A 22,131-nucleotide genomic window follows, 5' to 3' on the forward strand; every position below is an offset into this window, starting at 1 on the left:
GTGGTGTGGATCTGTCCTGTGGTCTGGTGTGGTGGTGTCGATCTGTGCAGTGGTGTGGTGTGGTGGTGTGGATCTGTGCAGTGGTGTGGTGTGGTGGTGTGGATCTGTGCTGTGGTCTGGGGTGGTGGTGTGGATCTGTGCTGTGGTCTGGTGTGTATTTGTGGATCTGTGCTGTGGTCTGGTGTGGTGGTGTGGACCTGTGCTGTGGTCTGGTGTGATGGTGTGGAACTGTCCTGTGGTCTGGTGCGGTGGTGTGGATCTGTCCTGTGGTCTGGTGGTGTGGACCTGTGCTGTGGTCTGGTGTGATGGTGTGGATCTGTCCTGTGGTATGGTGTGGTGGTGTGGATCTGTCCTGTGGTCTGGTGTGATGGTGTGGATCTGTCCTGTGGTCTGATGCGGTGGTGTGGATCTTCCTGTGGTCTGGTGTGTTGGTGTGGATCTGTCCTGTGGTCTGTTGTGATGGTGTGGATCTGTGCTGTGGTGTGGTGTGGTGGTGTGGATCTGTGCTGTGGTCTGGTGTGGTGCTGTGGATCTGTCCTGTGGTCTGGTGGGATGGAGTGGATCTGTCTTGTGGTCTGGTGTGATGGTGTGGATCTGTCCTGTGGTCTGGTGTGGTGGTGTGGATCTGTGGTGTGGTCTGGTGTGGATTTGTGGATCTGAGCTATGGTCTGGTGTGGTGGTGTGGATCTCTGCTGTGGTCTGGTGTGGTGCTGTGCATCTGTCCTGTGGTCTGGTGTGATGGTATGGATCTCTCCTGTGGTCTGGTGTGATGGTGTGGATCTGTCCTTTGCTCTGGTGTGATGGTGTGGATCTGTCCTGTGGTCTGGTGTGGTGGTGTGGATCTGTGCTGTGGTCTGGTGTGGTTTTCTGGATCTGTGCTGTGGTCTGGTGCGGTGGTGTGGATCTGTTGTGTGGTCTCGTGTGGTGGTGTGGATCTGTGCTGTGGTCTGGTGCGGTGGTATGTATCTGCGCTGTGGTCTGGTGTGGTGGTGTGGATCTGCGCTTTGGTGTGGTGTGATGTTGTGGATCTGTGCTGTGGTCTGGTGGGGTGGTGTGGATCTGTGCTGTGGACTGGTGTGGTGGTGTTGATCTGTGCTGTGGTCTGGTGGGGTGGGGTGGATCTGTGCTGTGGTCTGGTGTGGTGGTGTGCATCTGTGCTGTGGTCTGGTGTGATGGTGTGGATCTGTCCTGTGGTCTGGTGTGGTGGTGTGGATCTGTCCTGTGTTCTGGTGTGGTGGAGTGGATCTGTCCTGTGGTCTGTTGTGATGGTGTGGATCTGTGCTGTGGTCTGGTGTGATGGTGTGGATCTGTCCTGTGGTCTGGTGTGGTGGAGTGGATCTGTCCTGTGGTCTGTTGTGATGGTGTGGGTCTGTGCTGTGGTCTGGTGTGGTGGTTTGGATCTGTGCTGTGGTCTGGTGTGCTGGTGTGGATCTGTGTTGTGGTCTGGTGTGGGGTGTGGATGTGTGCTGTGGTCTGGTGTGGTGGTCTGGATCTGTGCTGTGGTCTGGTGTGGTGGTGTGGATCTGTGCTGTGGTCTGGTGAGGTGGTGTGGATCTGTGCTGTGGTCTGGTGTGGTGCTGTGGATCTGTGCTGTGGCCTTGTGTGGTGCTGTGGATCTGTGCTCTGGTCTGGTCTGGAGGTGTGGAATTGTCCTCTGGTCTGGTGTGATGGTGTGGATCTGTGCTGTGGTCTGGTGTGGATTTGTGGATCTGTACTGTGGTCTGGTGTGGTGATGTGGATCTGTGCTATGGTCTGGTGTGGTGGTGTGGATCTGTGCTGTGGTCTGGTGTGGTGGTGTGGATCTGTGCTGTGGTCTGGTGTGGTGGTGTGGATCTGTGCTGTTTTCTCATGTGGTGGTGTGGATCTGTCCTGTGGTCTGGTGTGATGGTGTGGATCTGTGCTGTGGTCTGGTGAGGTGGTGTGGATCTGTGCTGTGATCTGGTGTGGTGCTGTGGATCTGTCCTGTGGTGTGGTGTGATGGTGTGGATCTGTCCTGTGGTCTGGTGTGATGGTGTGGATCTGTGCTGTGGTCTGGAGTGGATTTGTGGATCTGTGCTGTGGTCTGGTCTGGTGGTGTGGATCTGTCCTGTGGTCTGGTGGTGTGGATCTGTGCTGTGGTCTGGTGTGGTGGTGTGGATCTGTGCAATGGTTTGGTGGTGTGGATCTGTCCTGTGGTCTGGTGTGGTGATGGGGATCTGTGCTGTGGTCTGGTGTGGTGGTGTGGATCTGTCCTGTTGTCTGGTGGTGTGGATCTGTGCTGTGGTCTGGTGGTGGTGGTGTGGATCTGTGCTGTGGTGTGGTGTGGTGGTGTGGATCTCTGCTGTAGTGTGGTGTGGTGGTATGGATCTGTTCTGTGGTCTAGTGTGGTGGTGTGGATTTGTGCTGTGGTCTGGTGTGGTGGTGTGGATCTGTGCTGTGGTCTGGTGTGGTGCTGTGGATCTGTCCTGTGGTGTGGTGTGATGGTGTGGATCTGTGCTGTGGTCTGGAGTGGATTTGTGGATCTGTGCTGTGGTCTGGTCTGGTGGTGTGGATCTGTCCTGTGGTCTGGTGGTGTGGATCTGTGCTGTGGTCTGGTTGTGTGGATCTGTCCTCTGGTCTGGTGTGGTGATGGGGATCTGTGCTGTGGTCTGGTGTGGTGGTCTGGATCTGTGCTGTGGTCTGGTGTGGTGGTGTGGATCTGTGCTGTGGTCTGGTGAAGTGGTGTGGATCTGTGCTGTGGTCTGGTGGTGGTGGTGTGGATCTGAGCTGTGGTGTGGTGTTGTGGTATGGATCTGTTCTGTGGTCTAGTGTGGTGGTGTGGATCTGTGCTGTGATGTGGTGAGGTGGTGTGGATCTGTGCTGTGGTCTGGTGTGATGGTGTGGATCTGTCCTGTGGTCTGGTGTGGTGGTGTGGATCTGTGCTGTGGTCTGGTGTGGTGGTGTGCATCTGTGCAGTGGTGTGGTGTGGTGGTATGGATCTGTGCTGTGGTCTGGTGGTGTGGATCTGTGCTGTGGTCTGGTGTGGTGGTGTGGATCTGTGCTGTGGTCTGGTGTGGTGGTGTGGATCTGTGCTGTGGTCTGGTGGTGTGGATCTGTCCTGTGGTTTGGTATGGTGGTGTGGATCTGTGCTGTGGTCTGGTGTGGTACTGTGGATCTGTCCTGTGGTCTGGTGGTTTGGATCGGTGCTGTTGTCTGGTGGTGGTGGTGTGGATCTCTGCTGTGGTGTGGTGTGGTGGTGTGGATCTGTGCTGTGGTCTGGTGTGGTGGTGTGGATCTGTGCTGTTTTCTCATGTGGTGGTGTGGATCTGTCCTGTGGTCTGGTGTGATGGTGTGGATCTGTGCTGTGGTCTGGTGAGGTGGTGTGGTTCTGTGCTGTGATCTGGTGTGGTGCTGTGGATCTGTCCTGTGGTGTGGTGTGATGGTGTGGATCTGTCCTGTGGTCTGGTGTGATGGTGTGGATCTGTGCTGTGGTCTGGAGTGGATTTGTGGATCTGTGCTGTGGTCTGGTCTGGTGGTGTGGATCTGTCCTGTGGTCTGGTGGTGTGGATCTGTGCTGTGGTCTGGTGTGGTGGTGTGGATCTGTGCAGTGGTTTGGTGGTGTGGAATTGTCCTGTGGTCTGGTGTGGTGATGGGGATCTGTGCTGTGGTCTGGTGTGGTGGTGTGGATCTGTCCTGTGGTCTGGTGGTGTGGATCTGTGCTGTGGTCTGGTGGTGGTGGTGTGGATCTGTGCTGTGGTGTGGTGTGGTGGTGTGGATCTGTGCTGTAGTGTGGTGTGGTGCTATGGATCTGTTCTGTGGTCTAGTGTGGTGGTGTGGATTTGTGCTGTGGTCTGGTGGTGGTGGTGTGGATCTGTGCTGTGGTGTGGTGTGGTGGTGTGGATCTGTGCTGTAGTGTGGTGTGGTGGTATGGATCTGTTCTGTGGTCTAGTGTGGTGGTGTGGATTTGTGCTGTGGTCTGGTGTGGTGCTGTGGATCTGTGCTGTGATCTGGTGTGGTGCTGTGGATCTGTCCTGTGGTGTGGTGTGATGGTGTGGATCTGTGCTGTGGTCTGGAGTGGATTTGTGGATCTGAGCTGTGGTCTGGTCTGGTGGTGTGGATCTGTCCTGTGGTCTGGTGGTGTGGATCTGTGCTGTGGTCTGGTGGTGTGGATCAGTGCTGTGGTCTGGTGTGGTGGTGTGGATCTGTGCTGTGGTCTGGTGGTGTGGATCTGTCCTCTGGTCTGGTGTGGTGATGGGGATCTGTGCTGTGTTCTGGTGTGGTGCTGTGGATCTGTCCTGTGGTCTGGTGTGGTGATGGGGATTTGTGCTGTGGTCTGGTGTGGTGCTGTGGATCTGTGCTGTGATCTGGTGTGGTGGTGTGGATCTGTGCTGTGGTCTGGTGGTGGTGGTGTGGATCTGAGCTGTGGTGTGGTGTGGTGGTGTGGATCTGTGCTGTGGTGTGGTGTGGTGGTATGGATCTGTTCTGTGGTCTAGTGTGGTGGTGTGGATTTGTGCTGTGATGTGGTGAGGTGGTGTGGATCTGTGCTTTGGTCTGGTGTGATGGTGTGGATCTGTCCTGTGGTCTGGTGTGGTGGTGTGGATCTGTGCTGTGGTCTGGTGTGGTGGTGTGCATCTGTGCAGTGGTGTGGTGTGGTGGTGTGGATCTGTGCTGTGGTCTGGTGGTGTGGATCTCTGCTGTGGTCTGGTGTGGTGGTGTGGATCTGTGCTGTGGTCTGGTGTGGTGGTGTGGATCTGTGCTGTGGTCTGGTGGTGTGGATCTGTCCTGTGGTCTGGTGTGGTGGTGTGGATCTGTGCTGTGGTCTGGTGTGGTACTGTGGATCTGTCCTGTGGTCTGGTGGTGTGGATCTGTGCTGTGGTCTGGTGGTGGTGGTGTGGATCTCTGCTGTGGTGTGGTGTGGTGGTGTGGATGTGTGCTGTGGTCTGGTGTGGTCGTGTGGATCTGTGCTGTGGTCTGGTGTGAAGATGTGGACCTGTGCTGTGGTCTGGTGTGGTGGTGTGGATCTGTCCTGTGGTCTGGTGTGGTGGTGTGGATCTGTCCTGTGGTCTGGTGGTGTGGATCTGTGCTGTGGTCTGGTGTCGTGGTGTGGATCTGTCCTGTGGTCTGGGGTGGTGGTGTGCATCTGTGCTGTGGTGTGGTGTGGTGGTGTGGATCTGTGCTGTGCCGTGGTGTGGTGGTGTGGATCTGTGCTGTGGCGTGGTGTGGTGTTGTGGATCTGTGCTGTGGTCTGATGTGGTGGTGTGGATCTGTGGTGTGGTCTGCTGTGGTGGAGTGGATCTGTCCTGTGGTCTGGTGTGATGGTGTGGATCTGTCCTGTGGTCTGGTGTGATGGTGTGGATCTGTCCTGTGGTCTGGTGTGATGGTGTGGATCTGTGCTGTGGTCTGGAGTGGATTTGTGGATCTGTGCTGTGGTCTGGTCTGGTGGTGTGGATCTGTCCTGTGGTCTGGTGGTGTGGATCTGTGCTGTGGTCTGGTGTGGTGTTGTGGATCTGTGCTGTCTTCTGGTGTGGTGGTGTGGATCTGTGCTGCGGTCTGGTGTGGTCGTGTGGATCTATCCTGTGGTCTGGTGTGGTGGTGTGGATCTGTGCTGTGGTCTGGTGTGGTGGTGTGGATCTGTGCTGTGGTCTGGTGTGGTCGTGTGGATCTATCCTGTGGTGTGGTGTGGTGGTGTGGATCTGTGCTGTGGTCTGGTGTGGTCGTGTGGATCTATCCTGTGGTCTGGTGTGGTGGTGTGGATCTGTGCTGTGGTCTGGTGTGATGGTGTGGATCTGTGCTGTGGTCTGCTGCGATGGTGTGGATCTGCCTGTGGTCTGGTGTGGTGGTGTGGATCTGTCCTGTGGCCTGGTGTGATGGTGTGGATCTGTCCTGTGGTCTGGTGTGATGGTGTGGATCTATCCTGTGGTCTGGTGTGGTGGTGTGGATCTGTGCTGTGTTCTGGTGTGGTGGTGTGGATCTGTGCTGTGGTCTGGTGTGGTGGTGTGGATCTGTGCTGTGGTCTGGTGTGGTGGTGTGGATCTGTGCTGTGGTCTGGAGGTGTGGATCTGTCCTGTAGTCCGGTGTGGTGGTGTAGGTCTGTGCTGTGGTCTGGTGTGGTGCTGTGGATCTGTGCTGTGGTCTGGTGTGGTGCTGTGTCTCTGTGCTGTGGTCTGGTGTGGTGGTGTGGATCTGTGCTGTGGTCTGGTGTGGTGGTGTGGATCTGTGCTGTGGTCGGGTGGTGTGGATCTGTGCTGTGGTCTGGTGTGGTGGTGTGGATCTGTCCTGTGGTCTGCTGTGGTGGTGTGGATCTGTGCTGTGGTCTGGTGGTGTGGATCTGTCCTGTAGTCTGGTGTGGTGGTGTGGGTATGTGCTGTGGTCTGGTGTGGTGCTGTGAATCTGTGCTGTGGTCTGGTGTGGTGCTGTGGATGTGTGCTGTGGTCTGCTGTGATGGTGTGGATCTGTGCTGTGGTCTGGTGTGGTGGTGTGGATCTGTGCAGTGGTCTGGTGTGGTGGTGTGGATCTGTGCAGTGGTGTGGTGTGGTGGTGTAGATCTGTCCTGTGGTCTGGTGTGGTGGTGTGGATCTGTCCTGTGGTCTAGTGGTGTGGATCTGTCCTGTGATCTGGTGTGGTGGTGTGGATCTGTGCAGTGGTCTGGTGTGGTGGTGTGGATCTGTGCAGTGGTGTGGTGTGGTGGTGTGGATCTGTCCTGTGGTCTGGTGTGGTGGTGTGGATCTGTGCTGTGGTCTGGTCTGGTCTTGTGGATCTGTCCTGTGGTCTGGTGTTGTGGATCTGTGCTGTGGTCTGGTGTGGTGGTGTGGATCTGTCCTGTGGTCTGGAGTGGTGGTGTGGAACTGTCCTGGGGTGTGGTGTGATGGTGTGGATCTGTGCTGTGGTCTGGGGTGGTGGTGTGGATCTGTGCTGTGGTCTGGTGTGATGGTGTGGATCTCTCCTGTCGTCTGGTGTGGTGGTGTGGATCTGTGCTGTGGTCTGGTGTGTATTTGTGGATCTGTGCTGTGGTCTGGTGTGGTGCTGTGGATCTTTCCTGCGGTCTGGTGTGATGGTATGGATCTGTCCTATGGTCTGGTGTGATAGTGTGGATCTGTCCTGTGGTGTGGTGTGATGGTGTGGATCTGTGCTGTGTTCCGGTGTGGTGGTGTGGATCTGTGCTGTGGTCTGGTGTGGTGGTGTGGATCTGTGCTGTGGTCTGGTGTGATGGTGTGGATCTGTCCTGTGGTCTGGTGTGGTGGTGTGGATCTGTCCTGTGGTCTGGTGTGGTGGTGTGGATCTGTGCGGTGGTCTAGTGAGGTGGTGTGGATCTGTGCTGTGGTCTGGTGTCGTGCTGTGGATCTGTCCTGTGCTCTGGTGTGATGGTGTGGATCTGTCCTGTGGTCTTCTGTGGTTTTGTGGATCTGTGCTGTGGTATGGTGTGGTGGTGTGGATCCGTGCTGTGGCCTGGTGTTGTGCTGTGGAACTGTGCTGTGGTCTGGTGTGGTGGTGTGGATCTGTGCTGTGGTCTGGTGTGATGTTGTGGATCTGTGCTGTGGTCTGGTGTGGTGGTGTGGATCTGTCCTCTGGTCTGGTGTGATGGTGTGGATCTGTCCTGTGGTCTTCTGTGGTTTTGTGGATCTGTGCTATGGTCTGGTGTGGTGGTGTGGATCTGTCCTGTGGTCTGGTGTGATGGTGTGGATCTGTCCTGTGGTCTGGTGTGATGGTGTGGATCTGGTCTGTGGTCTGGTGTGGTGGTGTGGATCTGTGCTGTCGTCTGGTGTGGTGATGTGGATCTGTGCTGTGGTCTGGTGTTGTGGTGTGGATCTGTGCTGTGGTCTGGTGTGGTGGTGTGGATCTGTGCTGTGGTCTGGTGTGGTGGTGTGGATCTGTGCTGTGGTCTGCTGTGGTGGTGTGGATCTGTGCTGTGGTCTGCTCTGGTGCTGTGGATCTGTCCTGTGGTCTGGTGTGGTGGTGTGGATCTGTGCTGTGGTGTGGTGTGGTGGTGTGGATCTGTGCTGTAGTGTGGTGTGGTGGTATGGATCTGTTCTGTGGTCTAGTGTGGTGGTGTGGATTTGTGCTGTGGTCTGGTGGTGGTGGTGTGGATCTGTGCTGTGGTGTGGTGTGGTGGTGTGGATCTGTGCTGTAGTGTGGTGTGGTGGTATGGATCTGTTCTGTGGTCTAGTGTGGTGGTGTGGATTTGTGCTGTGGTCTGGTGTGGTGCTGTGGATCTGTGCTGTGATCTGGTGTGGTGCTGTGGATCTGTCCTGTGGTGTGGTGTGATGGTGTGGATCTGTGCTGTGGTCTGGAGTGGATTTGTGGATCTGAGCTGTGGTCTGGTCTGGTGGTGTGGATCTGTCCTGTGGTCTGGTGGTGTGGATCTGTGCTGTGGTCTGGTGGTGTGGATCAGTGCTGTGGTCTGGTGTGGTGGTGTGGATCTGTGCTGTGGTCTGGTGGTGTGGATCTGTCCTCTGGTCTGGTGTGGTGATGGGGATCTGTGCTGTGTTCTGGTGTGGTGCTGTGGATCTGTCCTGTGGTCTGGTGTGGTGATGGGGATTTGTGCTGTGGTCTGGTGTGGTGCTGTGGATCTGTGCTGTGATCTGGTGTGGTGGTGTGGATCTGTGCTGTGGTCTGGTGGTGGTGGTGTGGATCTGAGCTGTGGTGTGGTGTGGTGGTGTGGATCTGTGCTGTGGTGTGGTGTGGTGGTATGGATCTGTTCTGTGGTCTAGTGTGGTGGTGTGGATTTGTGCTGTGATGTGGTGAGGTGGTGTGGATCTGTGCTTTGGTCTGGTGTGATGGTGTGGATCTGTCCTGTGGTCTGGTGTGGTGGTGTGGATCTGTGCTGTGGTCTGGTGTGGTGGTGTGCATCTGTGCAGTGGTGTGGTGTGGTGGTGTGGATCTGTGCTGTGGTCTGGTGGTGTGGATCTCTGCTGTGGTCTGGTGTGGTGGTGTGGATCTGTGCTGTGGTCTGGTGTGGTGGTGTGGATCTGTGCTGTGGTCTGGTGGTGTGGATCTGTCCTGTGGTCTGGTGTGGTGGTGTGGATCTGTGCTGTGTTCTGGTGTGGTGGTGTGGATCTGTCCTGTGGTCTGGTGGTGTGGATCTGTGCTGTGGTCTGGTGGTGGTGGTGTGGATCTCTGCTGTGGTGTGGTGTGGTGGTGTGGATGTGTGCTGTGGTCTGGTGTGGTGGTGTGGATCTGTGCTGTGGTCTGGTGTGAAGATGTGGACCTGTGCTGTGGTCTGGTGTGGTGGTGTGGATCTGTCCTGTGGTCTGGTGTGGTGGTGTGGATCTGTCCTGTGGTCTGGTGGTGTGGATCTGTGCTGTGGTCTGGTGTCGTGGTGTGGATCTGTCCTGTGGTCTGGGGTGGTGGTGTGCATCTGTGCTGTGGTGTGGTGTGGTGGTGTGGATCTGTGCTGTGCCGTGGTGTGGTGGTGTGGATCTGTGCTGTGGCGTGGTGTGGTGTTGTGGATCTGTGCTGTGGTCTGATGTGGTGGTGTGGATCTGTGGTGTGGTCTGCTGTGGTGGAGTGGATCTGTCCTGTGGTCTGGTGTGATGGTGTGGATCTGTCCTGTGGTCTGGTGTGATGGTGTGGATCTGTCCTGTGGTCTGGTGTGATGGTGTGGATCTGTGCTGTGGTCTGGAGTGGATTTGTGGATCTGTGCTGTGGTCTGGTCTGGTGGTGTGGATCTGTCCTGTGGTCTGGTGGTGTGGATCTGTGCTGTGGTCTGGTGTGGTGTTGTGGATCTGTGCTGTCTTCTGGTGTGGTGGTGTGGATCTGTGCTGCGGTCTGGTGTGGTCGTGTGGATCTATCCTGTGGTCTGGTGTGGTGGTGTGGATCTGTGCTGTGGTCTGGTGTGGTGGTGTGGATCTGTGCTGTGGTCTGGTGTGGTCGTGTGGATCTATCCTGTGGTCTGGTGTGGTGGTGTGGATCTGTGCTGTGGTCTGGTGTGGTCGTGTGGATCTATCCTGTGGTCTGGTGTGGTGGTGTGGATCTGTGCTGTGGTCTGGTGTGATGGTGTGGATCTGTGCTGTGGTCTGCTGCGATGGTGTGGATCTGCCTGTGGTCTGGTGTGGTGGTGTGGATCTGTCCTGTGGCCTGGTGTGATGGTGTGGATCTGTCCTGTGGTCTGGTGTGATGGTGTGGATCTATCCTGTGGTCTGGTGTGGTGGTGTGGATCTGTGCTGTGTTCTGGTGTGGTGGTGTGGATCTGTGCTGTGGTCTGGTGTGGTGGTGTGGATCTGTGCTGTGGTCTGGTGTGGTGGTGTGGATCTGTGCTGTGGTCTGGAGGTGTGGATCTGTCCTGTAGTCCGGTGTGGTGGTGTAGGTCTGTGCTGTGGTCTGGTGTGGTGCTGTGGATCTGTGCTGTGGTCTGGTGTGGTGCTGTGTCTCTGTGCTGTGGTCTGGTGTGGTGGTGTGGATCTGTGCTGTGGTCTGGTGTGGTGGTGTGGATCTGTGCTGTGGTCGGGTGGTGTGGATCTGTGCTGTGGTCTGGTGTGGTGGTGTGGATCTGTCCTGTGGTCTGCTGTGGTGGTGTGGATCTGTGCTGTGGTCTGGTGGTGTGGATCTGTCCTGTAGTCTGGTGTGGTGGTGTGGGTATGTGCTGTGGTCTGGTGTGGTGCTGTGAATCTGTGCTGTGGTCTGGTGTGGTGCTGTGGATGTGTGCTGTGGTCTGCTGTGATGGTGTGGATCTGTGCTGTGGTCTGGTGTGGTGGTGTGGATCTGTGCAGTGGTCTGGTGTGATGGTGTGGATCTGTGCAGTGGTGTGGTGTGGTGGTGTAGATCTGTCCTGTGGTCTGGTGTGGTGGTGTGGATCTGTCCTGTGGTCTAGTGGTGTGGATCTGTCCTGTGATCTGGTGTGGTGGTGTGGATCTGTGCAGTGGTCTGGTGTGGTGGTGTGGATCTGTGCAGTGGTGTGGTGTGGTGGTGTGGATCTGTCCTGTGGTCTGGTGTGGTGGTGTGGATCTGTGCTGTGGTCTGGTCTGGTCTTGTGGATCTGTCCTGTGGTCTGGTGTTGTGGATCTGTGCTGTGGTCTGGTGTGGTGGTGTGGATCTGTCCTGTGGTCTGGAGTGGTGGTGTGGAACTGTCCTGGGGTGTGGTGTGATGGTGTGGATCTGTGCTGTGGTCTGGGGTGGTGGTGTGGATCTGTGCTGTGGTCTGGTGTGATGGTGTGGATCTCTCCTGTCGTCTGGTGTGGTGGTGTGGATCTGTGCTGTGGTCTGGTGTGTATTTGTGGATCTGTGCTGTGGTCTGGTGTGGTGCTGTGGATCTTTCCTGCGGTCTGGTGTGATGGTATGGATCTGTCCTATGGTCTGGTGTGATAGTGTGGATCTGTCCTGTGGTGTGGTGTGATGGTGTGGATCTGTGCTGTGTTCCGGTGTGGTGGTGTGGATCTGTGCTGTGGTCTGGTGTGGTGGTGTGGATCTGTGCTGTGGTCTGGTGTGATGGTGTGGATCTGTCCTGTGGTCTGGTGTGGTGGTGTGGATCTGTCCTGTGGTCTGGTGTGGTGGTGTGGATCTGTGCGGTGGTCTAGTGAGGTGGTGTGGATCTGTGCTGTGGTCTGGTGTCGTGCTGTGGATCTGTCCTGTGCTCTGGTGTGATGGTGTGGATCTGTCCTGTGGTCTTCTGTGGTTTTGTGGATCTGTGCTGTGGTATGGTGTGGTGGTGTGGATCCGTGCTGTGGCCTGGTGTTGTGCTGTGGAACTGTGCTGTGGTCTGGTGTGGTGGTGTGGATCTGTGCTGTGGTCTGGTGTGATGTTGTGGATCTGTGCTGTGGTCTGGTGTGGTGGTGTGGATCTGTCCTCTGGTCTGGTGTGATGGTGTGGATCTGTCCTGTGGTCTTCTGTGGTTTTGTGGATCTGTGCTATGGTCTGGTGTGGTGGTGTGGATCTGTCCTGTGGTCTGGTGTGATGGTGTGGATCTGTCCTGTGGTCTGGTGTGATGGTGTGGATCTGGTCTGTGGTCTGGTGTGGTGGTGTGGATCTGTGCTGTCGTCTGGTGTGGTGATGTGGATCTGTGCTGTGGTCTGGTGTTGTGGTGTGGATCTGTGCTGTGGTCTGGTGTGGTGGTGTGGATCTGTGCTGTGGTCTGGTGTGGTGGTGTGGATCTGTGCTGTGGTCTGCTGTGGTGGTGTGGATCTGTGCTGTGGTCTGCTCTGGTGCTGTGGATCTGTCCTGTGGTCTGGTGTGGTGGTGTGGATCTGTGCTGTGGTCTGGTGTGGTGGTGTGGATCTGTGCTGTGGTCTGGTGTGGTGGTGTGGATCTGTCCTGTGGTCTGGTGTGATGGTGTGGATCTGTCTTATGGTCTGGTGTGGTGATGTGGATCTGTGCTGTGGCCTGGTGTGAAGGTATGGATCTGTGCTGTGGTCTGGTGTGGTGCTGTGGATCTGTGCTGTGGTCTGGTGTGGTGGTGTGGATCTGTGCTGTGGTCTGGTGTGATGTTGTGGATCTGTGGTGTGGTCTGGTGTGGTGGTGTGGATCTGTCCTGTGGTCTGGTGTGGTGGTGTGGATCTGTGCTGTGGTCTGGTGTGGTGGTTTGGATCTGTGCTGTGGTCTGGTGTGGTGGTGTGGATCTGTGCGGTGGTCTAGTGAGGTGGTGTGGATCTGTGCTGTGGTCTGGTGTCGTGCTGTGGATCTACCTGTGGTCTGGTGTGATGGTGTGGATCTGTCCTGTGGTCTTCTGTGGTTTTGTGGATCTGTGCTGTGGTCTGGTGTGGTGGTGTGGATCTGTGCTGTGGCCTGGTGTTGTGCTGTGGATCTGTGCTGTGGTCTGGTGTGGTGGTGCGATCTGTGCTGTGGTCTGGTGTGATGTTGTGGATCTGTGCTGTGGTCTGGTGTGGTGATGTGTATCTGTCCTCTGGTCTGGTGTGATGGTGTGGATCTGTCCTGTGGTCTGGTGTGGTGGTGTGGATCTGTCCTGTGGTCTGGTGTGGTGGTGTGGATCTGTGCTGTGGTCTGGTGTGGTGGTGTGGATCTGTGCTGTGGTCTGGTGTGATAGTGTGGATCTCTCCTCTGGACTGGTGTGGTGGTGTGGATCTGTGATGTGGTCTGCGGTGGTGGTGTGGATCTGTCCTGTGGTCTGGTGTGATGGTGTGGATCTGTGGTGTGGTCTGCTGTGGTGGTGTGGATCTGTCCTGTGGTCTGGTGTGATGGTGTGGATCTGCCCTGTGGTCTGGTGTGGTGATGTGGATCTGTGCTGTTGTCTGGTGTGGTGGTATGGATCTGTGCTGTGGTCTGGTGTGGTGCTGTGGATCTGTGCTGTGGTCTGGTGTGTATTTGTGGATCTGTGCTGTGGTCTGGTGTGATGGTGTGGATCTGTGGTTTGGTCTGGTGTGGTGGTGTGGATATGTCCTGTGGTCTGGTGTGGTGGTGTGGATCTGTCCTGTGGTCTGGTGTGGTGGTGTGGATCTGTGCTGTGGTCTCGTGTGGTGGTGAGGATCTGTGCTGTGGTCTGGGGTGGTGGAGTGGATCTGTCCTGTGGTCTGGTGTGATGGTGTGGATCTGTCCGGTGGTCTGGTGCGGTAGTGTGGACCTGTCCTCTGGTCTGGTGGTGTTGATCTGTCCTGTGGTCTGGTGTGGTGGTGTGGATCTGTGCTGTGGTCTGGTGCAATGGTGTGGATCTGTCCTGTGGTCTGGTGTGGTGGTGTGGATCTCTCCTGTGGACTGGTGTGATGGTGTGGATCTGTCCTGTGGTCTGGTGTTGTGGATCTGTGCTGTGTTCTGGTGTGGTGGTGTGGATCTGTGCTGTGTTCTGTTGTGGTGGTGTGGATCTGTGCTGTGGTCTGGTGTGGTGTTGTGGATCTGTGCTGTGGTCTGGTGTGATGGTGTGGATCTGTGCTGTGGTCTGGTGTGGTGGTGTGGATCTGTGCTGTGGTCTGGTGTGATGGTGTGGATCTGTCCTGTGGTCTGGTGTGATGGTGTGGATCTGTCCTGTGGTCTGGTGTGGTGGTGTGGATCTGTCCTGTGTTCTGGTGTGATGGTGTGGATCTGTCCTGTGGTCTGGTGTGATGGTGTGGATCTGTCCTGTGGTCTGGTGTTGTGGATCTGTGCTGTGGTCTGGTGTGGTGCTGTGGATCTGTGCTGTGGTCTGGTGTGAGGGTGTGGACCTGTGGTGTGGTCTGGTGTGGTGGTGTGGATCTGTCCTGCGGTCTGGTGTGTTGGTGTGGATTTGTGCTGCTGTGGTGTGGTGCTGTGGATCTGTGCTCTGGTCTGGTGTGGTGGTGTGGATCTGTGCTGTGGTCTGGTGTGGTCGTGTGGATCTGTGCTGTGGTCTGGTGTGGTGGTGTGGATCTGTGCTGTGGTCTGGTGTGATGGTGTGGATCTGTCCTGTGGTCTGGTGTGGTGGTGTGGATCTGTGCTGTGGTCTGGTGTGGTGGTGTGGATCTGTGTTGTGGTCTGGTGTGGTGGTGTGGATCTGTGCTGTGGTCTGGTGTGGTGGTGTGGATCTGTGCTCTGGTCTAGTGTGGTTGTGTGGATCTGTGCTGTGGTCTGGTGTGTTTGTGTGGATCTGTCCTGTGGTCTGCTCTGGTGCTGTGGATCTGTCCTGTGGTCTGGTGTGATGGTGTGGATCTGTCCTGTGGTCTTCTGTGGTTTTGTGGATCTGTGCTGTGGTCTGGGTGGTGGTGTGGATCTGTGCTGTGGTCTGGTGTGGTGGTGTGGATCTGTGCTGTGGTCTGGTGTGGTGGAGTGGATCTGTGCTGTGGTGTGGTGTGGTGGTGTGGATCTGTGCTGTGGGCCGTTGTGATGGTGTGGATCTGTGCTGTGGTCTGGTGTGATGGTGTGGATCTGTCCTGTGGTCTGGTGTGTTGGTGTGGATCTGTCCTGTGGTCTGGTGGTGTGGATCTGTGCTTTGGTCTGGTATGGTGGTGTGGTTCTTTGCTGTGGTCTGGTGTGGTGGAGTGGATCTGTGCTGTGTTCTGTTGTGGTGGTGTGGATCTGTGCTGTGGTCTGGTGTGATGGTGTGGATCTGTGCTGTGGTCTGGTGTGATGATGTGGATCTGTCCTGTGGTCTGGTGTGGTGGTGTGTATCTGTCCTGTGGTCTGGTGGTGTGGGTCTGTGCTGTGGTCTGGTGTGGTGGTGTGGATATGTGTTGTGGTTTGGTGTGGTGGTGTGGATCTGTGCTGTGGTGTGGTGTAGTGGTGTGGATCTGTCCTGTGGTCTCGTGTGGTGGTGTTGATCTGTGCTGTGGTCTGGTGTGGTGGTGTGGGTCTGTGCTGTGGTCTGGTGTGGTGCTGTGGATCTGTGCAGTGGTATGGTGTGGTGCTGTGGATCTGTGCTCTGGTCTGGTGTGGTGGTGTGGATCTGTGCTGTGGTCTGGTGTGGTGGTGTGGATCTGTGCTGTGGTCTGGTCTGTTGGTGTGTGTCTGTCCTGTGGTCTGGTGTGGTGCTGTGGATCTGTGCTGTGGTCTGGTGTGATGTTGTGGATCTGTGCTGTGGTCTGGTGTGGTGGTGTGGATCTGTCCTGTGGTCTGTTGTGATGGTGTGGATCTGTGCTGTGGTCTGGTGTGGTGGTGTGGATCTGTGCTGTGGTCTGGTGTGGTGGTGTGGATCTGTGCTGTGGTCTGGTGTGGTGGTGTGGATCTGTGCTGTTGTGTGGTGTGATGGTGTGGATCTGTCCTGTGGTCTGGTGTGGTGGTGTGGATCTGTGCTGTGGTCTGGAGTGGTGGTGTGGATCTGTGCTGTGGTCTGTTGTGATGGTGTGGATCTGTGCTGTGGTCTGGTGTGGTGGTGTGGATCTGTGCTGTGTTCTGTTGTGGTGGTGTGGATCTGTGCTGTGGTGTGGTGTGGTGGTGTGGATCTGTGCTGTGGTCTGGTGTGATGGTTTGGATCTGTGTTGTGGTCTGGTGTGATGGTGTCGATCTGTCCTGTGGTCTGGTGTGGTGGTGTGGATCTGTCCTGTGGTCTGGTGGTGTGGATTTTTGCTGTGGTCTGGTGTGGTGGTGTGGATCTGTGCTGTGGTCTGGTGTGGTGGTGTGGATCTGTGCTGTGGTCTGGTGTGGTGCTGTGGATCTGTCCTGTGGTCTGGTGTGATGGTGTGGATCTGTCCTGTGGTCTTCTGGTCTTCTGTGGTTTTGTGGATCTGTGATGTGGTCTGGTGTGGTGGTGTGGATCTGTGCTGTGGTCTGGTGTGGTGGTGTGGATCTGTGCTGTGGTCTGGTGTGGTGGAGTGGATCTGTGCTGTGGTGTGGTGTGGTGGTGTGGATCTGTGCTGTGGGCCGGTATGATGGTGTGGATCTGTGCTGTGGTCTGGTGTGATGGTGTGGATCTGTCTTGTGGTCTGGTGCGGTGGTGTGGATCTGTCCTGTGGTCTGGTGGTGTGGATCTCTGCTGTGGTCTGGTATGGTGGTGTGGTTCTTTGTTGTGGTCTGGTGTGGTGGTGTAGATCTGTCCTGTGGTCTGGTGTGGTGGTGTGGATCTGTGCTCTGGTGTGGTGTGGTGGTGTGGATCTGTGCTGTGGTTTGGTGTGATGGTGTGGATCTGTGCTGTGGTCTGGTGTGATGATGTGGATCTGTCCTGTGGTCTGGTGTGGTGGTGTGGATCTGTCCTGTGGTCTGGTGGTGTGAATCTGTGCTGTGGTCTGGTGTGGTGGTGTGGATATGTGTTGTTGTTTGGTGTAGTGGTGTGGATCTGTCCTGTGGTCTGGTGTGGTGGTGTGGGTCTGTGCTGTGGTCTGGTGTGGTGCTGTGGATCTGTGCAGTGGTCTGGTGTGGTGCTGTGGATCTGTGCTGTGGTCTGGTGTGGTGGTGTGGATCTGTGCTGTGGTTTGGTGTGGTGGTGTGGATCTGTGCTGTGGTCTGGTCTGTTGGTGTGTGTCTGTCCTGTGGTCTGGTGTGGTGCTGTGGATCTGTACTGTGGTCTGGTGTGGTGGTGTGGATCTGTGCTGTGGTCTGGTGTGATGGTGTGGATCTGTGCTGTGGTCTGGTGTGGTGGTGTGGATCTGTCCTTTGGTCTGTTGTGATGGTGTGGATCTGTGCTGTGGTCTGGTGTGGTGGTGTGGATCTGTGCTGTGGTCTGTTGTGATGGTGTGGATCTCTCCTGTGGTCTGGTGTTGTGGTGTGGATCTGTGCTGTGGTCTGGTGTGGTGGTGTGGATCTGTGCTGTGGTCTGGTGTGGTGGTGTGGATCTGTGCTATGGTCTGGTGTGGTGGTGTGGATCTGTGCTGTGGTCTGGTGTGATGGTTTGGATCTGTGCTGTGGTCTGGTGTGATGGTGTCGATCTGTCCTGTGGTCTGGTGTGGTGGTGTGGATCTGTCCTGTGGTCTGGTGGCGTGGATTTGTCCTGTGGTCTGGTGTGGTGGTGTGGATCTGTGCTGCGGTCTGGTGTGGTGGTGTGGATCTGTCCTGTGGTCTGGTGTGGTGGTGTGTATCTGTGCTGTGGTCTGGTGTGGTGGTGTTGTTCTGTGCTGTGGGTGGTGTGGTGGTGTGGATCTGTGCTGTGGTCTGGTTTGGTGGTGTGGATCTGTGCTGTGGTCTGGTGTCGTGGTGTGGATCTGTGCCGTGGTCTGGCGTGGTGATGTGGATCTGTGCTGTCGTCTGGATTGGTGGTGTGGATCTGTGCTGTGGTCTGGTGTGGTGGTGTGGATCTGTGCCGTGGTCTGGCGTGGTGGTGTGGATCTGTGCTGTGGTCTGGTGTGGTGGTGTGGATCTGTGCTGTGGTCTGGCGTGGTGGTGTGGATCTGTGCTGTGGTCTGGTGTGGTGGTGTGGGTCTGTCCTGTGTTCTGGTGGTGTGGATCTGTGCTGTGGTCTGGTGTGGTGGTGTGGATCTGTGCTGTGGTCTGGTGTGGTGGTGTGGATCTGTCCTGTGGTCTGGTGTGGTGGTCTGGATCTTTCCTGTGGTCTGCTGGTGTGGATCTGTCCTGTGGTCTGGTGTGGTGGTGTGGATCTGTCCTGTGATCTGGTGTGATGGCGGTCAACCTGGTCTTTGGTCTGATGGTACTGTCTGTGGTATGGCCGATAAGCACAGCTCTGTTATGCAGTCAGCAGAATATGCGAGCCCGGGCTTGGGTCCCGTTTTTGGTGGTGTGGAGTTGTGGAGTGTGCAGGCAGGAACTGCCGGTGTTGTTTCCACCAGGGACCTGGCTGCCCTGCCCTTTGCTCTTGCTTTCACATGCAGCCCTCATGGCTCCGTAACCTCACCCCCGGAGCGCATGGTACATGCCCTGAGACCTTGGACACCTCGGCGTGGCCTAGGAGGTGTCAACTGCCCAAGAGCAGCCTGATATGAGTGGCATGCAGGGTGCAGCCCCTAGGTCCCCAGGCAGTTTCTCCCTTGTGTCCAACCTCTGTCACTGAGCTGATCTAAGTCAACATCCACAGGTACCAACGTCCGCCTCTTCCAGACCGCAGGGCGCCAAACTCCTCCTGAACCCCATCCCTCCCCTGCACAATCTGGCTGCCTGGCCTCTACCTGCCTGCCCCAGGCAGTCTAGAGGCCAGCCTGCACCTACCTTAGGAGTGAACAGGTAGGTGAGCCCCTCCGCTGCCCCGGGCAGGGTCAGGCCCCGGACGAGGAAGACTGTAAGGACCAGGTAGGGGAAGGAGGTGGTGAAGTAGATGGCCTGTAGGGACAAGGAGGCATTAGCAGCTGTCACCAGGAAAATGGGGAGGGGTGGACAGGAAGCCCAGGGCACAGCCCGGACGTGGTGTGTGGGTGCAGGACAGGTCACATGAGGTCATGTGGAATCACACTGCGGTCCTCAGGACATCACACATGCCGCCGTTTCACCACTGTTCCTCTGTGGGGACAGCTAGATGGACATAAACTGTCTAGGACGGGCAGAGGACAGCTGAGACAGACCAACCACTGCTTTCTGATAGAGGCCTGAGCTATGTTTCTCTTCTGCCTCAATTCCAGCCTCTTCCCCTACCCTCCTATCCTCTTCCCCATCCCCCCCAGCTTCCTCCTCTCTCACCTACCCCTTTCCTGCAGCCTGCCTGCCCCTCACCATTCCCCCAGCCTCCTCCTCTCTCATCTCCCCCTTTCCTCCAGCCTGCCTGCCCCTCTCCATCCCCCCAGCCTCCTCTCTTTCCCTGCCTCCATTCAGCCTTGCTGCCCTACTTCCAGAATACCTCTGGCCTCCTTGTATCCCCTGGGCATCCTTATTTCTGACCTTTCCCTGTGAGGCTGCCTCCACAGCCTCCCTCCTATTGGTGAACCAGGCCAGGACCTTGTCTCTCCCATTCTCTTCATCCGGTGCCCCGCTGGCTGCAGGGCAGGGCCTTGGCTACATTGACCTCTCTCCTCCCCTGCACACAGCCCCTCTCCACGAGGCATGGGAAGGCTCTGGACTCTGAGGACACACACACAGGTAATGATTTGCAGGTGGATGTGCATCCCGGGTGGCCTGCACCACAGGTGACCTCACAGTTGCCCGGTGTGTGTTCTCAAGGGGCTGTGTGGAAGCCTTGCTAGCGGGCCTGCTCCTGGACTAGTGCAGTCACCTCATTCTTGGGGAGCCTGAGAGAGGGCTCTGCAGCTGGCCGAGCACCTGTACAGAGTAAATGGGTCCAGGGCCAAGACCCTGGGGGCCCCTCAGGGGACCCAGCACCTAAACATGAGCATGACCCTGTGATGCCATGGAGCTTCAGGAGTACTGCTGAACAATGCATGTTTTCTTATTGCCCTGAGCAGGGCATCACTGGGGTAAGAGAGGGCCTGTGATGGAGGGACCCACCCTCTAAGAAGACGCCCAGAACCCTCTGAGAAGACATCCAGAGCCCTCTAGAAGACGCCCAGAGCCCTCTAGAAGACGCCCAGAGCCCTCTAGAAGACACCCAGAGCCTTCTAGAAGACGCCCAGAGCCCTCTGAGAAGACACTGCGGAGCCCTCTGAGAAGACGCCCAGAGCCCTCTAGAAGATGTCCAGAGCCCTCTAGAAGAAGTCCAGACCCTCTAAAGACACCCAGTGCCCTCTAGAAGACGCCCAGTGCCCTCTAGAAGACGCCCAGCGCCCTCCAGAAGACGCCCAACGCCCTCCAGAAGACGCCCAGAGCCCTCTAGAAGACGCCCAGAGCCCTCTAGAAGACATCCAGCGCCCTCTAGAAGACATCCAGAGCCCTCCAGAAGACACTGGAGTGAGGCTAGGGAGCTCACCTTCCCCGTGCTCTCAATGCCTCTGATCACACACAGGTACACAACTGTCCAGCAGGCCACCAGGCAGAGACACAGCCGCCACTGGATGACACCACTGTCGCTGATGTCAGCAGTTACGTTCAGTGTCTGCCGGTACCAGAAGTAGTTCACAGCGCTGCTGGCCTGGCACTCCTGCACAAACCCTGCAGCCAGAAGGGCGGTCATGGGCTGACCCTGGAGCCAGGGTGGGCACACTGCCGCCCCAGGAGGCCTGAGAGCCAAGGCTGTGCTGCACGGTGGTCCTGGGCCTGACGAAGGCCCCAGCCGCCGGCTCTTCACAGCAGGCCCTGGAAGAGCCCTGGCCAGGGCCGGGCGCTGTCTCTGCTTCCCTTCTGGGCCTTGGAACCCTTTCTCCCTTCCCTGGGTCCCAGGCTGGGGTAGACGATGTCTGCCAAGCCCCTCCCTTTGCGTGGATGGGCGGGGGCCTGGGTCCAGTAGAGGCTGAGGGCGGAGGGGAAGGGTTGGACTTCCAACATGCACACACTGGCAGGGAGCGAGGGAGGACTCTGCCCCATCTCTCATCCGTACCCGCTGTGCTCTCCCTGGACCGCCCAGCTCTGCTGGCCTGACCTGTCCTGTTGAGGCCCACCGGGCAGATGCTCCAGGGCAGTGGGTGTTGGAAGGAGTTGAGGAAGAACCACAGGACCCACAGGAGGACAGTGTTGTAGTACAGACTGACCAGGAATGACACCGTGAAGCAGCCGAGGCCTGCAGACCACAGTACAAAGGAAACACCCTCCCTGTGGACTGACGGCCGGACACGGCCGGCCTTCCGGCAGTCTGAGGCTTGGTCTTGGAGGCGGGTACACACCTACTCCACCAAGGTAGGGCGAGATGGCTGTCCACACCCCAACGCTGCCCTTTCTCAGGCGCTGGCCGATGGCGAGCTCGATGTGGAAGAGCGGGATCCCCTCGAACACCAGGGCGATGAGGTAGGGGATGAGGAAGGCCCCTGCGGACACAGGTCAGCAGACGCCCCCCACCGGCACCAGGCACTCAGCTCTGGGGTCCCTCCCTGACCCCGCATGGAGGTCTGGGGGCCCCTCGCTGACCCCGCGTGGAGGTCTGGGGGTCCCCTCCCTGACCCCGCGTGGAGGTCTGGGGGTCCCCTCCCTGACCCCGCGTGGACGTCTGGGGGTCCCCTCCCTGACCCCGCGTGGAGGTCTGGGGGTCCCCTCCCTGACCCCGCGTGGAGGTCTGGGGGTCCCCTCCCTGACCCCGCGTGGACGTCTGGGGGTCCCCTCCCTGACCCCGCGTGGAGGTCTGGGGGTCCCCTCCCTGGCCCCGCGTGGAGGTCTGGGGGTCCCCTCCCTGACCCCGCGTGGAGGTCTGGGGGTCCCCTCCCTGACCCCGCGTGGAGGTCTGGGGGTCCCCTCCCTGGCCCCGCGTGGACGTCTGGGGGTCCCCTCCCTGACCCCGTGTGGACGTCTGGGGGGCCTGGAGGTGCCTGTGATAGTCTCTGGGGCGGGGGTCCTTCTGTGGTGGTAGTGAAGGGGCTAGCACCCCGGGTCCAGGCGCACCCTGATCCCTCTCCCCCTCTCCCCTTGGGGTGGCGCCAGCCAGGCTTGCACTCACTCACCTCCCCCGTAGGTATGGCACAGGTACGGAAACCGCCATATGTTCCCCAGGCCCACGGCAAACCCAATGCAGCTGAGAAGGTACTGGACCTTGTTGTCCCACTTGGGCCTCTCCTCGTCACCGTTGTCCACCAGTGTGCCTGGACCCCTGGCCTGGGCCATGTCGGAGGTCACCCTGACGTGACCGGCTGGCCCGCAGTAGCTGGGAGCCTCTGCTGGGGAAGCAGAGCCGAGCAGTCACTCCCTCCCGGACGTTGCCTTGATTTAAGGCGTTGGTTAATTGGTAACTTAGGCCCGTTCCCAAGGGGGTCCTGGCGCCCTGCCCGCCTGGCTGCCCACCCCGGGCACCGCGTCCATGGACAGGCCAACCTGCTTGTCGCACAGCTCAACAGTGTCTCCCTCGGGGTTCCTGGGACGCAGGCCTTTAAACAGAACATTGGTAAGCAAGCTTCCCAGTGCAGACCATGAAACGCACACTTCATGAGAGAC

General features: G+C 57.4%; 1 protein-coding gene across 1 annotated transcript in view; it reads right to left on the reverse strand.

Annotated features, from left to right (window-relative positions):
* Positions 1–21,861, reverse strand: part of Slc6a18 (solute carrier family 6 member 18) — a 44,809-nt gene extending 22,948 nt beyond the window's left edge. Inside the window, exons 1-5 of the mRNA XM_090332157.1 lie at positions 21,645–21,861; positions 20,877–21,017; positions 20,636–20,773; positions 20,027–20,208; positions 18,382–18,492 (exon numbers count right to left, since the gene is read on the reverse strand). Coding sequence (XP_090188283.1) covers positions 18,382–18,492; positions 20,027–20,208; positions 20,636–20,773; positions 20,877–21,017; positions 21,645–21,804 — 732 coding nt within the window. The 5' untranslated portion in view covers positions 21,805–21,861. The remainder of the gene's footprint in view (positions 1–18,381; positions 18,493–20,026; positions 20,209–20,635; positions 20,774–20,876; positions 21,018–21,644) is intronic.
* Between the last annotated feature and the right edge of the window lie 270 nt (positions 21,862–22,131).

This window comes from Megascapheus bottae, chromosome 4, assembly GCF_031878675.1.
Source record: "Megascapheus bottae isolate mThoBot1 chromosome 4, mThoBot2.hap1, whole genome shotgun sequence".
In the NCBI taxonomy this organism is placed as follows: domain Eukaryota; kingdom Metazoa; phylum Chordata; class Mammalia; order Rodentia; family Geomyidae; genus Megascapheus; species Megascapheus bottae.